The sequence below is a fragment of the Polistes canadensis genome, unplaced genomic scaffold, assembly GCF_001313835.1.
Source record: "Polistes canadensis isolate GaletaPanama2010 unplaced genomic scaffold, ASM131383v1 scaffold_74, whole genome shotgun sequence".
Classification (NCBI taxonomy): domain Eukaryota; kingdom Metazoa; phylum Arthropoda; class Insecta; order Hymenoptera; family Vespidae; genus Polistes; species Polistes canadensis.
In genome coordinates, this window is record NW_014569621.1 from 605,408 (window position 1) to 624,737 (window position 19,330).

At 38.5% G+C, this 19,330-nt stretch overlaps 1 protein-coding gene across 1 annotated transcript; it reads left to right on the forward strand.

The window, feature by feature from the left end:
- Positions 1-13,529: 13,529 nt before the first annotated feature.
- Positions 13,530-18,704, forward strand: LOC106786452 (segmentation protein Runt-like). Its single transcript, XM_014747863.1, has 4 exons — positions 13,530-14,419; positions 14,562-14,669; positions 16,187-16,297; positions 17,101-18,704. Exons 1-4 carry the CDS (start codon positions 14,098-14,100, stop codon positions 17,619-17,621), a joined length of 1,062 nt encoding a protein of 353 aa, XP_014603349.1. The 5' UTR covers positions 13,530-14,097; the 3' UTR covers positions 17,622-18,704.
- Positions 18,705-19,330: the final 626 nt, after the last annotated feature.

The window sequence follows — 19,330 nt, forward strand, 5'->3', positions numbered from 1 at the left end:
TTATAAATGTTCTCATAGAAAAGAAAAAATGTGTAAAATGCAGCAAAACGAATTGGGATTGTGCCGACGAGAAAGATGATCGCGAATAGGTTTGAAATATTTTCTTGAAGAAAATCAATGTAAAAAAGAAGAGAGGGATGAATGAAATAAGAATAAGAATAAGAAGAAGAAGAAGGAAAGAAGATGCCGACGCACGACCAGCCGGCTACTTCAAAGTCTCTCTCGCTTGCTCTCGAGTGCGGTCTTGCGGAACCGAAAATACTCGAAATCCCAAAACATCTGTCAGGTATCACTCCCCCTAGTGATGCTGTGTCCGCGTTAAATCAGGTGAACGATTCGCACAAAGCACACTTTGAGAGTATAGTAGTGTCTCTCTTTCTCTCTCTCTCACTCTCTCTTTTTTATTTTCCTTTTTCCCCCCCAACAGTACTCTCCCCACCACTCCCCATTCTTTTTTTTTCCCTTCTACGTGTCACTAGCTACTACTTCTCGGCTAGCTCCTTTTCCAAACTACCCCTCGGAATAAAATAAGATACTAGAACAGTTCAATGAATCTGAGATTCAACGACTCGGAGTAGACCGATGAAAAACAAGCTACTTTTACGAAAGAAAGAACGCGTTTCCCAGAAAATCCGTTACTGCAGCACACATTTTTCTTTCCTTTCTTTTCTGTTCTGTTCTGTTTTGTTCTTTTTTTCTTCTTTTTTTTTTTTGCATTTCCCTCGTCTCATCTTTTTGTTAACGATGATCATCCCATCAAAGGTCATTCTCTTTTTACGCTCTTTTACATACATTTGTTTTCATACTATAGAAGATCGGATTTAGAGATTTGATTAAATGAATACTCTGTGATATCTAACCTACTTTATATATGTTGAAAGAATTATCACGTTGCAATATCGACTATACGAAAGATGGAAAAATCGATATAAAGAAAGGAAAAAAAATATATATAAAAGGACGGAAAGGTATCCTTTTATTTATTTTTTTTTTTTCCGTAGCCTCTGGTCGTGTGCCAAACTCGTCTTAAACTTTAACCTCGAGCTACCAATTCGAAAGCCTCAAAGACCGAGAATTAGAGGTTTGCCGAAGGAAAGACGGTATTATATGTTTACTGATGTTTTTCGATACCTCCAAAGAAACGATTGTATTAGTCGAGGTAGAATCTCTCGTGGTAAATCCTTGGAAAACAGATTAACTACGAGTTACTGGAACAGTTCCGTTTTAACCATTAATTCTGTTCAATGGCTACTGATATCTACGAGAAAAGAAACAAACAAAAATCGAATAAGGTACTTTCCGATCGACGTTAAACAAATATTTGCACGAATCAAGGTACTCGAGCAAACGGTATGATTTTAATGGTCGCTATCGAAAAAGGAAAAATTCCAAAAAGAACGGAAAACCAATAAAGTAAAAAACGATTTAACGAATTATTTGAATAGAGGAAAAATAAGCAATCCCAGTCCTTCTCGAAACCATTTCGGATCAAAAAGTAAACAATTTTTCGAGTAGTTCTCGACCACCGTTGGCATCTGCTGATTGTAAGCCCTTTTTTTTTCTCTTCTCTGCCTTCCTACCCCTCCTCCCTATGATCTACATCCCATCCGTCAGTTTTTCAAAGAGAAGCGTGCACACTTTTAGGGATGATCGTTCTCTCGTGCACGATCTATGCGATTAACACGTCAGAGCATACACAAAGCGGATCGTCGAGGTTATGTCATGGGAATGATTTTTTGTATCATGTGGTACGAACGAAATGGGGAGTATATGGGGTAGAGTAGACCCCCTTCCCCTCATCCCGACCCTCCGCAACGTTCCTCTTCTAAAGATGTTTGTACATACAGCAACATTTATCTAGCTTCTTTTCCTCTAAGAGTTCACTGTGTGTTTTCCCTTTTCCGAATCGGATGACACGGAGAACTCAACTTATGTTTACCTCTTTCCTCGAGTCTATCAAACAAACCAGGACTACGATGGAATATCCTTTTTTTTTCCCCTACGCGTAATCCCGTACGATCATTTTGTCATCCTTCTCTTTTTATCTTCTCGTGAATGGTCTTAGGTAAGAGGATTAAGGTGTCTCTCGATCAAACATCCTCGAGGATAAATCTGAAAATGTAAAGAACGGATCAGATTAAAGAGAAACGTGTCTTCGTTATTATTTCTTAATTTTTTATTTTATTTTATCTTTTTTTCTCTTGCGTCGAGAATGAAAAGAGAAAAAATTGTCGCTATTTTTATTTACAAAAGTAACAATTATTCGAGCAATAGACAATAACGAAAAATTAGATGACTGAAAGTGCTCGAGAAAGGAGAGTGTATATGCGTGTATGAGAGAAAGAGAGAGAGAGAGAGAGAGAGAGAGAGAAAGCTTTTATCGCAAGCAGCCCCGAAGCGCGGTTTCGAAACAATTACTTCGACCACCGTCCCGTCATGTATACATTACGAAAATATTGGAAAGCGGACAGAGATAGATAGACACAGAAAGAGAGAGATAGAGAAGGGGAAGTACACAGAAAGAGAGAGAGACAGGGAGAGAGACATCCTCTCTCGCGCCAGCGCGGGATCACTTTGAAATAAAGTTCATTAAAGCCACTCTCTCTCTCTCTTCCTCTTTCTCTTTCTCTCTCTCATTCTCTCTCTCGTTCGTTCGCTAGCCCGCTATGAGGCAATCGATAGAGAGTCGAGAGGCACGAGCATGAATTATAGATCGGCCAGTCTTCAGACTTCGGTCTCCGATGAACGTAGTGGAGGTTCGTAAAATATGCAACGGTCTTAGAGGGTAGTTTCGATCGGGTGAAAGAGGGAGTTAAAGGAGAGACATAGGGAAGAGGTTGGGTGGGGTTAAAACGAGGGTAGGTGTAGAAGAGGTGGCAAAAGGGAGAGAGTTGGAACGTTAAAATGGAATTAACACCTCGGTTAGACCGAAAGTCCCCTGACTCGAAAGCGGGTCTTCTAAGTTTTCCTTCCTTCCTTCCCTCCTTCCTTCTTTCCTTTCTTCCATACTATGTACAATACTATGGTAACAATTATTCGCAAGGATCGCATTTGGCCAGATGTTCTGTCAGAATTTCCAAAGGATCTCTCTTTGCGGATACATCGTCCCGACCCTTCTTCACCTCGACCATTGAGAAACGCGTTTAACCAACCAACCAACCAACCAACCAACCAACCAACTAGTGGGTCTCGAAAGGAACCCCTCGGTATCGTATTTGTTACCGCGAGTAACTATAATCTTGAAAATGAGTCAAATCAGAATGATCGATTTAAATTACACTTTTCGATCTAATAATGGATTTGATATCCGATATTTATCCCCGTGCGTTATATCTATCTATATATAGATACGCATACGCGTATTTCCTCCCTAAACTTCCCTACCCATCCACCCTCTCCCTCCCTCTTTCTCTTTCTCTCTCTCTGCTCTGTACTCTCTCATTAGTGTTTTACGTTAATATAGCACAGCGTCGCATTTTACGACTCTAATGATGGCCAGCTTGTCCCGACTGAAGCGCAGGTACTCTAATAAAATAAATCATGCGCGCAGCGTTTGCAAGCCGGCGCTGCTGCGAACAGCACCGCTGCTTTAAATTAATCCCATTGTGCCTGGATTTGGTTGGTGCGCCAATTAAACGGATTATTATCGTCGATACCGTCATTACTTTTTGCAAAAGTCTCTCGTTCCATTTCGCTAGTATTTCTATCGAAGAACTTTCAATGTACAATCGTACGTTTCCGCCGTCCCTATCCTCCCCCTTTCTCCACCTCTCTTGCCGAATACACTTGGTTAAGAACTTTTTGCTTTCTTCTTCTTTTTTTTTTATAGTAAAAAATTATTCTAAAAAAAGTCATCTCTTTTACCGTAAAACTATTCTTCGTAACAACGCGAATATTCAATTTTTGTTTGTCCACGTTAGGCTACCTTAACGAAATTTTAAAGACGATCGAATTCTTAGTTTTAACTGGACAGGATATTCGAAAGACCGAAAATGCGACACCTACTACATCGTTTTAGAGGGTTCGAAACAAATCATGTTGAAGTTGCCCTCGTCTCTGGAAACTTTTCCCCTTCTTCTTCTTCTTCTTCTTCTTCTTCTCTTCGAGCGTGTATTAGAAGGAAGTAAAAGGGGGTTGGTAGAAGATGAACAATCTACTGGTGGTATTCCTATATCTCAACGAATTCTCTTGAAGGAGAGTATATAGCTAGGAGGAAATATACCATCGCGTCTAAGGACGGCCAAGATGGCTACCGGAAATTGCTGGGTGACCTTACTTAGGAGTTCGCGTGAGAGCGTTTAAAGGGACGAGAAATGCCGACGAAGGGTTACCGTATCGCATAGACCTCGATGGAAAGGGTACTAATGAGGCAATACGAACAAAGATAGAACGAGAGAGATAGAATGAAAATGTGTGTGTGTGAGAGAAAGAGAGGGAGAGGGAGGGAGGGAGAGATATCCCTCCCATTCGATCTAAACTCGATGAGCCGTACCGAATTACATCGTCTTCGGACTATACCCACCATGCTTATGCCGTTACTTCACGACATTTATGAACGCGATCGGTCGTTAGTATCGTACTTTATAACCCATTAAAGTTAATACAACAAAACCAAAAGCACCATAATTCAATGATTATAATTAAACGTTTCTTTTCGTATTGTCTAATTTGTTCTTAATCATTTGAGTGTTGTGAATGCATACTTATTTATATGATGTTTAATAAAAATTGTCCACGTGAAATATTCGTACTTCAATTGTTAATCTATATGTATAATAATGAATTCATGTTTCCCTTGGTCACGCCATAACTTGAGAACTTTTTTTTTTTTAAGTTTTTTAATACTTCGTAGAAGGTTTTTACGGAAAGAAAATTGCACACACAAAATTTCAAGATATGAGATAAATTAACGAAAGAAGTGAGTGTGTTTATGTATTGTTTTCTCGTCTCGTCGCATTAAAATTATGTTTAAAAAAAAGTACTATCTCTTCTGTCATTTCATTTAAAAAAGAATATAACACATATTATAATTTATCATTAGCTATGCGATTAATATAATCAGTTAATGGAACAACTATGCTAGAAATAAAGTATATCATTTCAAACTAACGGCGCTTCATTAAAAATAATTCAGCACTCAAAAGATTAACAAAAATTACAGGCTAAATATTTGTTTCTTTTTACTAACTGTCCCTCCCATCACCACCCACCGCTGCCCCATATGTTTGATTTTCTATTCGATCTTCTTCACTGATGAAAAAACATAGGATCTTATTATAATAATAAAAGAAAAGAAAAGGAAAAAAAAAGAAATTGGACACGGTAAAAGTGTTTATCGAGATGATAATATCCCGATCGTTTCGTCGGTCTAAAATCGTTCAATTAGAATTCGTCACGTAGCGTAGATTTTCCACACGCATCACGAACATTCCCGTTCATCTCTCTGATTCTCTTTACCACTCTCTCTCTCTCTCTCTCTCTTTCATTCTCTTTCATCCCTTCCTATATAAACCACCATCACGATCTCCTCCTTCGCGTCGTTCTGCGTGGGGTTCGTAACAATACTACGTAAGGGGCTGCAAGTAATAATGGCCGGGGGCATCAATCATGCGGCAAACGCAGCAAACTTATACGGTTATACCTACGTGTAAAAGATATCGAAAACGTTCTTGATCAAAAAGTTTCATAATAATGTCGGACCATCGACGAAATTCGAAAAGTAAAAAAAAAGACTGAGAACAAGAGAGAAAGAAAAAGACAGAGAGGGAGAGAGATTAGTGTAAACGAAATAAAACATTTCGCGTGGAAAATAAATCGCAGAAAGAGAAAATAAGGGAAGGGGGGTGTAAATGAGAGAAATAAAAAGAAAATAATGGCAAGCTGGATGAATTGGGGGAGGTAGGTAGGTAGGTGGGTGAGTGGGTGGTTGAGGTGTGGGCCATGAGGTGTATCTGATAAAAACGAGTAGCAATTTAGTCGAGAAGAGTACCGCAAAAAAAGATATATCATTGGAGCTATTACCGCGTTAATTAATAGGTACCCACCCGGCCAGTAGTATTCCTACCGTTACCAGTACTAGTAGTAGTAGTAGTAGATAGTACGAAGTCGAAGAGTAAACGTTAAAAGCACAGAGGGAAGAGGCACTTTGAAGAATTATCGAGCCATTCGATGGACCGAAGTTTGCGTGGAAACCGTACACTCGCTTGCGAAACGGGCTAGTAGGTTCGATACACTCTATCTCTCTCTCTCTTTTTACCAGTAGAAAAACGGAGTCGAATTTGGTGTAGGCTTTCACGCGAATAGAAAGAGAGTAAGAGACAGAAACAACATACATGTATACGCATATATTTATAAAATGAATGAGAAAGAAAGAGATAGAGAGAGAAAGAGAGACACATGCACACATAGAAAATTGGGTGGGTGTGTGAGAGAAGCGAACGTTCGAGGGGTGCGTCCTAAACACGTGACGCCTGATTCATACACAGACTGCTACGGAATCAATTTGTAATCTTGACTCGAATTAAGGACGGCAGAGGAGAGAAGCGAACGGCTGCTACTGCTACTGCTACTGCTGCCAACGTCGAGAGGAATGAAGAGAGAGCTAAAGAGAGAGAGAGGAAGAGAGAGAGAAGCTTGGAGACGATGCGGATACGTTTATCGGCAAAGCGAGCCTGGCATTTGGTCGGAGAATGTGCCACGGGTATACCGGAATCTCGAGCGCCTCGTGTTGTAGCATTATAGTTGGCTTGTAGGTTATTAGGTGCGCCGACTAATAGCCATCGATATCGGCCATTAATGGCAGGTAACCGGACGGTGATAATGGATATCAAAGGACGGCCCTCACGATATCGTACGTGAATATGCGCGTTCCCTCGTGCGTTAGACTACTGTACCGAATTTGGTGGATGATTGTTTCTCCCCCTGGCAAAAAAAAAAAAATTAAAAAACAAAAAAGGGAGCGTAATGGACATTTAAAAAAAAAAAAAAAAAGAAGAAAGTAAAATGTATGGGAAATTGATTACGGTTAGATAGGAAAAATTGAATGAATTGATGAAACACTGAAATTTATAAGTCTCTCGGTTTTAGAATATTATTAAAAATATAAAAAATTGATCCTTAATATATACAAATATAATCGTTATTAATTAAATTCTTATGAAATATTTTTTTATATTTGTTTGATTGAAAACGAATAACGAAGTAAATTGTTGAAATGTTAACGTTGTGGGTATTATTACGAACATGTAAATAGTATGAGATCTTTAATGTTTTTTTTTATAAGTAAATAATTTTAAATTGTTTCTATATTATTATATTATTATATATGAAGTTTTTACGAAAAATCTTTGTAATTTAAGAGAAACGATCCAAACATGATTTACCGGATTTTTAAATATCGGAATCACTTTAATACACCTGTAAAATAAGAATAATCAAAAATACATTTGGTTAAAAATGAAATATCTATTAATATACCTGGAATATTAAAAAATTTCTATCTGAAAATATTCGATTTGAAGTCGTCACTGGCCAAGAACGTAATAAATAAATTTATTTCAGTTTAAACAATTAAAATATTAATAAAATATATTGGAGTATGCAATATATCTTAAATGATTATTAATTAATCGAAAAAAAATGTATATTGTAGTCTAAAAGCAGGGAGTATAAGTTCAACGTACCTTCCTCTTCGAAATCCAACAGTAAACTGACTCGATATCATCTATGAAAGTCGATTAAAATGTTTTTATTTATTCTTATTTATATGACTTTCTCTTGAAGGAATAACAACAGCTGACTTTTATAAAGTACAATAAACGAGATTAACGATAGATTTCAAATAAAACGATACGTCTCTCTCTCTCTCTCCCTCTCTCTATCTCTCTCTTTACCATTATGACGCTCCCACCCTTTTCATGTAGTTTCATAAAAATTTGTATCGTTACCGTCTCGCCTTAGGAGTATTATATCTCATCAAAAAGTAAAGATATTTTTAAGCAAACAAATACTTTTGAATTCTAAAATTCTCACCCTATATAATAATCTTGAAAAGTGATATAAGAAAAAACGACGTAGATACGGGGATCTATTCGAGCTCGAATTAAACTTATGTAGTATTACACATATAGAAACACAAAGAGAAAGAAAGAGAAAGAAATAAAGGGTGATAGAAAGAGAAAGAGAAAGAGAGGGAGAGAGAGAGAGAGATCTTCTCGTAGCAGTGAACGGAACAGAAAGAGAAAGAGAGAGAGTTTTGCGAAAGAGAGAAGCGGTAGAAACAAAAGGGTGTAGAACGCGGTGTAGGAGGTGAAAAGAGGAGTAGGAGGAGGAGGAAGGAGGAGGAGGAGGAGGTGGGATAGAAAACGATCGGGGCAACGAGAACGGAAACAAAAGCGGCGCGGGGAGATACGCAGTATGGCGACGCTTCCGGCTCGCTCACCACACACAATGCGAGCTCCCGTGTTAACTTCTGTGCCCCGTTGCTTGCTCCTCCACCTTTCTCTAGTAACGTATCTCTCCCTTTCCATATACGTATCTCTATCTATCCATCTATCCATCTTCTTCTCTCTTTATCCCTTTCCCGCTCACACACTATCACTATCTTTCTCTATCTCTGCGTCAAAACCCGCGCGCGATTTCTATGCATCTCGTAAAGCACCCCCCACTGTTACTCCGGCATTCGATAATCAGAATGCGTGACCCTGCCCTACGAGAAAGAAGGGCTCGTCATCTTTCTCTCTCTCTCTCTTTCTATCTATCTCCTACGCTTATTTCTTTCATTTTTTTATTTATCTTCTTCTTCTTCTTCTTTTATTGTTCTTCCAAAGAAATTTGACTGACTCGCGGAAAATTCGCGCAACAGAAAGTTACGTAAAAGTAATTAAAAATTAATATTTTTTGTTCACTTAATTACAAATATATATTGCGATACAAATAATACGAATTATAAAAGATGGTTATGTGTTTTTTTGTTTGTTTTTTTTGTTAACAATGTAAAAGCTAATGATACCAATTTGAAATGTATAATAACAGGATGAAATATAATGATTGAAATTATCCTTTCCAAGTGTTATAGCTTCATTAGATTTTTCTAGTAAAAACTTATTTTTGCATGAACGTTTAAAATCTGGCAGGTCTTTAGTCGGTAGTCAGACAGGAGGCCGTATTTGGCAGCCTCGTAGTCTTCTCAACGAAAGTCAAACCGACGGGAACGCGAAGGCTGACGCCGACGCCGACGCCGACGCCGACGCTGACGCCAAACTCGACACACGGTGGTGCGCATTCACCTTTTATTGTCCTTTTCCTCGTGCCGACAAGCAGCAGCACTAGGTGATATTAAAAAAGCCGTCCCTTTTGCTGGTCACTGACGAGGAAACGGAAGCCTAACGTGTGCGGACTTTTTAAGAAATTAGTCTCTGTTGTTCACGAAAAATGACAAAAATAACATTCCACTCTCTTTCTCTCTCTCTCTCACATACACACATACACGAGCATATTCTTTTCTCCTTTTTCTCTATTTTACTTTTTTATTTTTTTGTTTACCGTGTCTTCGTTTCGCCATCTCGTTGAGAGCCATGCGTTTAATTAGTTGACGATGCATTCGTGGTGCATGTACATGCACTCACCCTTTCTCGGAACACACAATGCACGCTTTACTCTTGTTACCTTACACTTTATATAAAAAAATATACACATGCATGTAACTATTTATATACCATGTATACGTAATGCATACTATTTCACGATTAACTGACCATTTTCGTCTGCTTATATTTCTTTTTTTTCCTTCTTCCAAATATCTTCCTTACCGATCTTTCTTTTTATTTCTTTCCTCTTCTTTTTCTCCTTTTCCTCTTTTCCCTTTTTTTTTTTTCTTAAGTAAATCTTTTCACGACTGGTAAAATTGTATATAATAAAGATGGTAAGGGGTCGAAGAGAAGTAGTCTTCGAAAACCTTAGCTTTTACTTGTGTACCTTCGGAGAATGTTGAAGAAATCATCATCGTGCAATTTTCTAATGCGGTTCGAAAGCCAATAAAATGTTCGAGAGAGAAAAAGAAGGAAAACCAGAACCGGTAGTTACGTTCCTACTTTCCAATATTTATTGTCTCTCTTTCTCTCTGTCTCTCTTTCCCCTTCTCTCCCGTCTCTCCCCTTCGAGTTTCGAAGTAGCCAGATGCAACGTAAAAAAATGCCACAATATGGCCAGGTTGAAGCTGTAAACGTGTGTGGATAGTAAAAAATTAAGGGGGAAAAAATTGGGTTAATCTGGTGCTAATCCTCGTCAAGGTGTAAAAAAAAAATGTCTCAAGACTCGTCAGAACTTTTACCATTCAAGGACGAAATAGTGATTCAAAAAAAAGAAAGGAGAAACTTGTCCATTCATTCGCACAACGACGATTTACTTTCTAAGGTCCCATGACCAGAAAGTTTTCAAACTAAACCTTTTCATATATAGATCACTATTCTTATTCTAGTAAAATAGAGAAGTAGCCATGAAAGGGTATAAATTATTATTACAATAAACTATTCAAATCGATCCAAATGTAAACAGTTCAAGGCTTATTAATAATTTGTTCTTATAATGTAAAATTGTCATTTTACAAAGTTAGAATATATTGTAAGAAAGTAGAAAAAGGTGGGGCGAATAAATTTGTCGTATTTTTAAGCCAACTAACGATTCAGTTGGACGTTACGGAGATGAGACGTAAACAGAGTGCAACGAGGAGTCACGCGTTCGAGAAAATTAATCTGGCCTCGTTAAAGGGCAGCACGTTGATGTTGGTATTGGTGTTGGTGTTGGTGTTGGTGTCAGTGATGTGGATTCTAGGTGGAAGTGGTAGATAGTATAGCTGGTGGATAGGAAGAGGCAAGGCTGTGGCTGCAATTTCGTTGTAAATCTCGCTCGGATCCACCCGACAACGACACGCTGACCTAGAAAATCAAAGGGTTGGATCCTCTCGCATCGAGAACTCGTCGGAGATCGATTTGAATTTTCCTCCCTGAGTTTCGCATAAAGGAGAAATGGGTTCCAGTCGACTTTTACAACTATACCGTCAGCTAGTCTATCAGTCGTTCTTTGATAGCAATCGAAAAGCTCCAAATTGGGGGCTCTCTTTTACAACAAAAATCAATGGAATGAGAACTTACCATATTTTAACTATTTTAATTAACTATCTGTTAATATTTTTTTGGTTTTTTTTTCAAACAACAAATTACACTTTTCGATTTCGTATTACGTATTTTTTCTAACTTGGATATCAAGGTATGAATAATGAAGACTTTTCAGGGTTGCGTATTCGAATATTCAACACTTCATAGTTGACATTTCTTTTAAAAAGAAATATTTCACCGGTTAAATTAGAATGATCCTTTATTCAGGATTAACCTCTGGAAAAAGGGGACATGGTCAAGAGGTATCCATCTATTCCCACTTGTGACCCTCACAAAGCCAATGAAGAAAGACGTTTCTAACATAGTCGTAGGTTAATTATATTTACGGTAGGCATATTTAAATGTCATGATCAACCGTAGGTAAAATAAATTTTCAACGTCTACGCCTATACGCTGTCTTGCTGTTTCGAGGCGTTTTATTTTCTCCTTCTAGGTTAACCTTCGAGTTAGTAATCGTAAATCTACCAATAAGGAAAATATGTGTGGATATAGTATAGTGACGTCAAACAAAAATGGGGAAAAATGTTCGGCCATTTTAACCAATGAAATCCTAAGAAAGTCGCCATGTTAAGCTGCAAACGAACTGCACTTTACCATGTAAGCAACCTTCAAATTAATTAAATATTTATCGGATTAGTATAATTATAATAAAATCGGATCTTTTTTTAAACGATAAAAAAATTGGTCAAGATAGCACATTTAAATATATAACCAATGTAGCTTATGAATAACAATTAATTATGATTCATCAATACGTTTCTCGTTTCAACGAGGAAAACTCGTTGACGCTAATGCGAGGACGACACTATGTTGTAGCATGTTCGCCAAACTAATCGGCCACTATTTCGATCGGCCTGTAAGACCACCCGCGATGGGATTTGCGCGAACCCCCTTTGTCCAAACATCACAACATTACACCTCTATCTATCGATCTATATTCCCTTTTACGAGTTACATTAAAGCTTCATAGAAATCCGATTAGAAGAGATTCCCGAAAGTTTCGAAGGAAATTGAGAAACGAGTTTAGGCGTAAACGACCTTAATCGCTTCGACGAGAAAACTCGTAAAATTGTTGGCCTAGGTCAAAAATAGACCTCCGATCGTTGAAGTTATGAAACGAACGGTGTTCCTTTCTCGTTACGATCGTATAGATGAGAAATGGTATCTCTCGAGTATATAAAATATAATCAAAAAACTGAAAATAAGAACGATATATTTAAAACAAAAAAAAATTATATTAGAAAATCGGGCGTCCAGTGTAGAAATTTTAATACGAGAAAAAAAAAAGATCAAATATATTATGAGAAAGTTTCAAAAAAGAAAAAAAGAAAAGAACACAACAAAAATGTCATATAAGATAAAATGAAATAAAAAATAAAACACAAGAAAAATATTAGCAAAAAGCACGAGCGTTGTTCGATCTAATAATCCAACGTAACTGCAGTCACAAGTGCATAGGCCGTCGAGGTCAAGAAACGTGTGTGGTTCGGGATGGGAAATGTTGAGGGAAGGAAATAGAGAGAGAGAAAGAGAGGGTAGGAGATACACATAGAAAGATAGATGGATAGTAAAGACAGACAGACAGACAGACAGTCGGACTAACAGCCAGATAGATAGAGAAAGAACTAAAGGAAGAGAAAGAGAGAGAGAAAGTTTGGTGGTAGCAGTGGTAGAGAACTGGTGGTGGTGATGGTGGTGGTGGTGGCTGAAACGACGATGGTGATATGGTGGGGCGAGTTGAACACGTGCGCGTGAAAATTCACGTCGTCACGTAAGCGTGGCGTAGGTGGCTGGCTGGCTGGCTTGGTAGGTTGTTGGAAAGGTAGAAAAGGAGAAGGCGAGATACGATGAGATAATACGAAAGAAAGAGAGAGAACGTGAGAGAGATGGTGAAAAAGGGATTGGAGGGATAGGAGGGATGAAATAGAAAAGCGAATGGAAGGAGAATGACAGAGAAGAGAGACAGCCAACAGAGAACGAGAGAAAGAAAGAAAGAAAGAAAGGGAGATGGTATAAACGTGAGAGAGAGAGAGAGAGAGAGAGTGAGAGAAAGAGAGGGAGAGAGAGGAAAAGAGATAGAACGAAGCTGAGGTAAGAAAGAGATGGTAGGTGAAAAGGCACCCTCGACTCGGTTCGAGCAAGCAAGGCAGGCAAGCAGGCAGCCCCTTTCGCAAGGCAGGCGACCCCCTAAGCCTGGTTAGGGGCGAAGGCGGCGAGCCGCGGAGGCCACAACACGACCGCCGTCCTCATTGGTCGACGCGCTTGCCCTGGGTGGGGCTCCGGAAAAATTGGAGGGGATAAAAATCCCCTCTAAATAGCTGCGGCTGCGGCTACGAAAAACTAGAATCCGCTCAGCCGGCATCGAGTGCGCGTCGCGATAAACTTCACTTTTAACATTTTCCTTCTGAAACGCTCGCACCAAACTGGGGGGAAGAAGATACGTATAGAGAGTATACAGTGTTCGGGGTTACGGATATATATATATATATATGTATATATACATATCTATATATATATATACGTTTATATATACATATATATCCACATATACCTATATGTATATTTACATGCGCACATATATGTACATGTATATATGTAAAGCGTGAAACTCACAAACTGGATATATTCGTGTTTCATTTCGTTGGCTCTTTCCTATATCACACATTTGTTAGTTTATAACAATAATAATAACCTTCAGGACTATAAATAATTTTATTAATAACAGAGAGATAAATCAAGTGTTTGTGTTTTAAATAAACTGTGAAAGAAAAATAACATAAAAAAAAAAATAAAAAAAAACAGAGATAAGATTTGAAAGTGATTGAACTAAGGATAATTGTGTAGCGGAAGTAAAGTGGATCATTTAAAAGTTTCAAACGTTGGCGCTTCGGGGTTCACGATCGCAGTAGGATCACTGAAGGAGATGCATCTACCAGAGGGACAAATACCGCTCGACCCCCTTCAGACGATTCGCGATGCTCTGACACATTGTCACGGGGATCTCGTACAAACCGGAAGTCCAGCGATCTTCTGCAGTATGTTACCGACTCATTGGAGATCGAACAAGTCCCTTCCGTTGGCGTTTAAAGTTGTTACACTTGATAACGTCGATGACGGAACGGTAGTCACGATCAGGGCAGGAAATGATGAAAACTGTTGCGGCGAACTCAGGAACTTCACGGCGATCATGAAGAACGGGGTCGCTAAGTTCAATGATCTAAGATTTGTCGGTCGCAGCGGTAGAGGTTAGAGTTTAATTACGTTTATATTTATATCTATAAATATATATAATATATTTTGTATCATATTAAATTCTATAATAAACGAGAATAAAATCAGAATATAATCCGAAACGATTGAAATACAACGTGGATATTATAATTTCAGGTAAATCATTCTCGCTGACGATACAAATCGGTACTAATCAAATAGCAACGTACAACAAGGCAATCAAAGTAACCGTGGACGGACCAAGAGAACCCAGATCCAAGTCTAGTAAGTCTTGGCCAGAATTTAATAAAAGTAAATATCGAACACAGAAAATCTTTTTCTTTTCTTCATTTTTTTTTTATCTTCTTCTTTCCGTCGAATCATCACACACATACTCAAGAAAAAGAGACAAACCGATAAAATAGAGATAAGTATTGAAAATAAGAAAAAAAAACGGTGTATTTGAGGTGTAACGATGGGTCTCGTAAAAAGATAGAACAATTTGTAAAAGTTTTGCAAAAGAAAGAGCATCGGGGGAAGAGTCATCTCATCGGCGGAGGCGGTGTGACCAGTCGAGAATCCGCAAACGGGTGTTGGAAGCTCGCGGCCGTTTAATAATCCGGCGTATAGCTGGCGGACCTCAAACCGCGAGCCGCGGCGGTCACAGGACGGTGCTTGCAAGCTCTCTCTCACACATACTTGCTCTCTCACTTACTCTCTCAAACGTGGAACCGCTTACACGGCACGTGCATTCACACGCGCGCGCGCACAGAGACACGTTTATCTATTTCTCTCACTCTCTCATTCTATTTATCTCTCTTACACGCGTTTAACACGCATCTAAAGAGAAAGAGAACACTACGAGTATCACACACACACACAAACGCACGAAGAAAACTTGGCAAGTTTTCAAGCCGCGACGAACGTAGGGTCTTATTCCTTTCCTTTTTCAACATTCTCGTTTATTTTCCGAAAAGTCGAACTATTCGATTGGACCGTGAGTTAGTTAAAGACGTTGTTTATTAGCCTACTACTACTACTACTCTCTATGTCTTATTCTTTCATCATCCATCTCTATCTCACTCTCTCTCAGCTAAAGATTACGATGAGACTTAGTCGTTGGTAGTAAAAATGAAAGAAAGAAAGCAAGAAAGCAAGAGAGAGAGAAGGAATATAAAGAAGCCGCGTTTATGCGTTTGTTTATCGCGCCACATATGGCGGTAGCATGTGCGCGCCACGAGAATCCGCGGCGCGTCGTATAAAGAACGTTATACCAAGCTCGTATAAACATAAGATACAAGTCCCGCTTCAACCCGGGCCGCCAAGTCGGAGAGAGCCGTCGTTAATCCTCGTTTTATAGGTCTTGGGTGGCCGGCATCTCCTTTTTCACGGTGTTTGTCAGTTCGTTATGCCCGCCAAAGAGATTTTACCAGTCTCCTCTACCACCCCCACACTCCCCTCCTTCACCCCTACCTCTCGCGAAGAAACGCATCGTTCATCGTTAAAGAAGTTAACTTTGTTTGATTTTTTTTTTGTACTTACTCTTACGAATCGTTCGTGAAATTTGAAATTTTTCTACGCCAACACTTTCGTATGCATCGGTTGATTTCTTTTTCTTCGGATTGTCCTATTCGATTCTATTTTTATTAGAAAAAATAAAATAAAAAGTGTGTAATTTTAAATGAAATTGAAGAAAAAACTTTAATATTAGGATTAAGATGCAATGGATAAAATTGATCACTTGTTGTCCTCTTTAATCTTCTATCTTTTTCCTATCTAAATTTCTAACGTTTGATTTACAGATTACCAATATGGTCATGGACTCCATCAACTTGGCATATTCAGTCCGTGGATGGAGAGCGCGATTTTTTGCACCCCCCCATGGCCGTACCCTCATCCAGCATTAATGAAAGGTAAGGAAATTTTCTTGAGTATATACATTTCGTTTCCAGAATAATGATCAGAAAAAAACCGGAAAGAATCGCGTATAGTGTAGCATATAAATCCTTTGAAAACAACAAGTCGATTCTTTTTATCTCGAAAGTTTGTAAAACTCGTACTGGTAAACGATATTTTCGAAACAGTTTCACAATTGGATATTAAAAATCGGATTCTCCTGTTATCGAGGAACTTGCACTCTTACACGGATACGTAAATACTTGAATAGAAAGAAACCAAAAAAACGAAAAAAAAACGGACACATTGTGTACGCGTGATAGTTTGACGAATCAGCAAGAAAAAAAAAAAAAAAAGAGAAAAAAGATCTCGAAAGAGGCCCCACTCGTTCATTCGTTCGTTCGTTCGTTCGAGAGAACGCGCGTGCAAACGAGAAAGAGAGAAAGAGAACTCGTGTTATCGATTTCGTCGAGTCCGCGACGCCTGGCGATGATTCATACCTCGTAGTGCTGGACCGAGGGGTGAGTCTGTGCTCCCTTTTCCCACAACGGACCCCCTTCGACCTCCGAATACATCCCTTCCGTTAGAACAACAATACGACTTACAAGCCCACTCTCCCCCACGAAGAACGCCTCTCTCTTTCTCATTCTCTCTTTTTCTATCTTTCACTCTCGACAAAGCTGTCCGCATGAAAACAACAACTATTTATATATAAATAAATGTCGCATGCTTTAAGAACAATGATCAACGCCTCGTCGATAAAGCAAAAAAAAAGAAAAAAGAATTTGGGGAAGAAAGTTTGTTTTTGATTTTTTTTCAGGAGCACTCCAATTACCACCGGCGGAACTATTTCCACCGCCGTTCTCACCGACGACCGTCCTACCCCCCGTTTATACCATCGATCATCCGTCGAAATATGCAATGGAGTATGCACCATTACCGGGTAAAACGTTGTCGACTATATCAACAACTACGACAACAACAACCTCATCAACGATACCTGGCAGTCCAGTAAGAACACCACCACCGAGAAGTCCGAGTGAAAGCGGGAGCGAGGTCACAACTGAAGAAGTTCGTAGTAGTGCCTTCGTCCCAATCAGGCAGAACACCCTCCCACCCCATTTACCAGCCGTCACAACGCCGTCCTCGTCTTCGCCCGAAAGAATTCTACCGAAAAAACCGACGGAAGGTACCAGGAACGAATTGAAAGCACCGACGGCATACATTTCTAACAAAAGTACACCTAAGAGGACACCAACTCCAACAACAACACCTTCAACGACGACCACCAAGTTATCTTCTACGACTACTACGAAAGCTGTCGTGTGGAGGCCTTACTGAACTCTAGAGGAAAGATCAAAAATGAAACAGAAATGAAGGAACTTAGATCCTCTATCCCCCTGGAAGGCTAGTGATACCACGCAAAGGACGACGTTAGGAGTCTAGAAAAAGAAATGAATCCAATCTCATAATTTGATTCCATCGTCTATCTAGTTTTTCGTCGTAAATGATTCCGATGCCGAATTCAAATACGATTAAGCTGCCTTCGGTTTTACGAAGGAAAGAAAACCGACCAAACGCGCGTGCTGATATCTTTTGTATTAGGGAAAGGATACACACACCTCGCTTAACCTATCATTTTATTCATAAGACGAACTATCTTCTACAGTAGATCGTTAATATTGTAAAATTTGTATATATGTGTAGATTTAGTTCATGGACAATAATACAGTGATAGTAAAGAATACTACATAGATTATAAATATTATATATTTATACGTGTATACATATGTGTGTGGTGTGTGAAATCGTAAATAGACGCCCTCCCATGACACATACGCACGCACACACATATGTACAGGATTCCGTCCATTTACTCGGATTCATTTTAACGCGTTATATATACATATATATATATGTGAAAATCCAAATTCTGTGATTCCTCAGTGTAATTTATTTCGTATTCGTGTAGACTTATTCTTCTATCCCAATAAAAACTAAATATTAGGTGAAGCAATTAATTCGATGCCTTTTAAACAAATATAGTGCATAATTTGTAAAATAATCATACATCCGTTATTCTTCGAAACAATTTCCAGCATTTTCGATGACTTTAATATCCACCTTTCATGGAACTGCCGAATTGATCAAATGAATTTAATATTCAAACACCGAACTAATTGTTACACCTAACACATATTTGAAAACGTAGAACAGATTTTTATTTAAAATGGCTTTTTATGCTTCCATTTACGCGCTGTTATCGTGGAACCAATTAACCGTGTAAGTGGAAGGACTACTGAACACACACGTATACCTATATAAACATATACGAATGTTTGTTGAAACCTGATTACGTGCAAGAATAAAAAAAACAAAAGGGTGAAAAGATAGATAAAAGAAGTAAAAAGAAAAAGAAAAAAAGAAAAAAAAAATGAATGATTTTAAAAGACGAAGAATATTGCTATTATTGATAAGTCAGAGATGATATTTGTTGTAAAAAGATGGTTAACAAAAAGAAAAGAAAGAAGTAAATATATGAAGAATGCAACGAGAGAAATAAAACTGAATTCTATGCGAAAAAAAAGAATGTTTGGCTTTCTCAATTGTCTACGTTTCCCTTTTCTATTTTCTATTTCTTTTTGTTCCTTTCATTCTCCTTTTTTTCTTTTTTCTTCTTCTTCATCTTCTCACAAATTTTCATTTTCCGTTGTACCCTTAACACAATCCTTCTTAAATTTCATCTTCCTTTTTTTTTTGCGAAAGGTTGAAATTTATTGCATTACAGAAACTTCCACTATCTCTCTCTCTCTCTCTCTCTCTCTCTCGTTCTAATTTTCTACGATATCCGTTCGTATCCACGACGTCGTCGGTCAAGTACATCGTTCAAAAATTTACTCTCACCCTTGCGATTTTTCGCCCCTACATACACCCACACCACACACAGATACACAGTCACTTATATAGATCCTTCACTCGAGAAGAGACATTCGCGCTATCTTTTTCTTTTTTTTTCTTACTCTTCGTCGACCTTTTCGCGTGTTTTCTTT

What these genes read in the sequence shown, in the direction of transcription:
- LOC106786452 (XM_014747863.1), top strand. Translation starts at nt 14,098, where the DNA reads ATGCATCTACCAGAGGGACAAATACCGCTCGACCCCCTTCAGACGATT. An exon ending in AGAACCCAGATCCAAGTCTA is followed by an intron (nt 14,670 to 16,186) that starts GTAAGTCTTGGC and finishes TTTGATTTACAG; the next exon opens with ATTACCAATATGGTCATGGA. An exon ending in TCATCCAGCATTAATGAAAG is followed by an intron (nt 16,298 to 17,100) that starts GTAAGGAAATTT and finishes ATTTTTTTTCAG; the next exon opens with GAGCACTCCAATTACCACCG.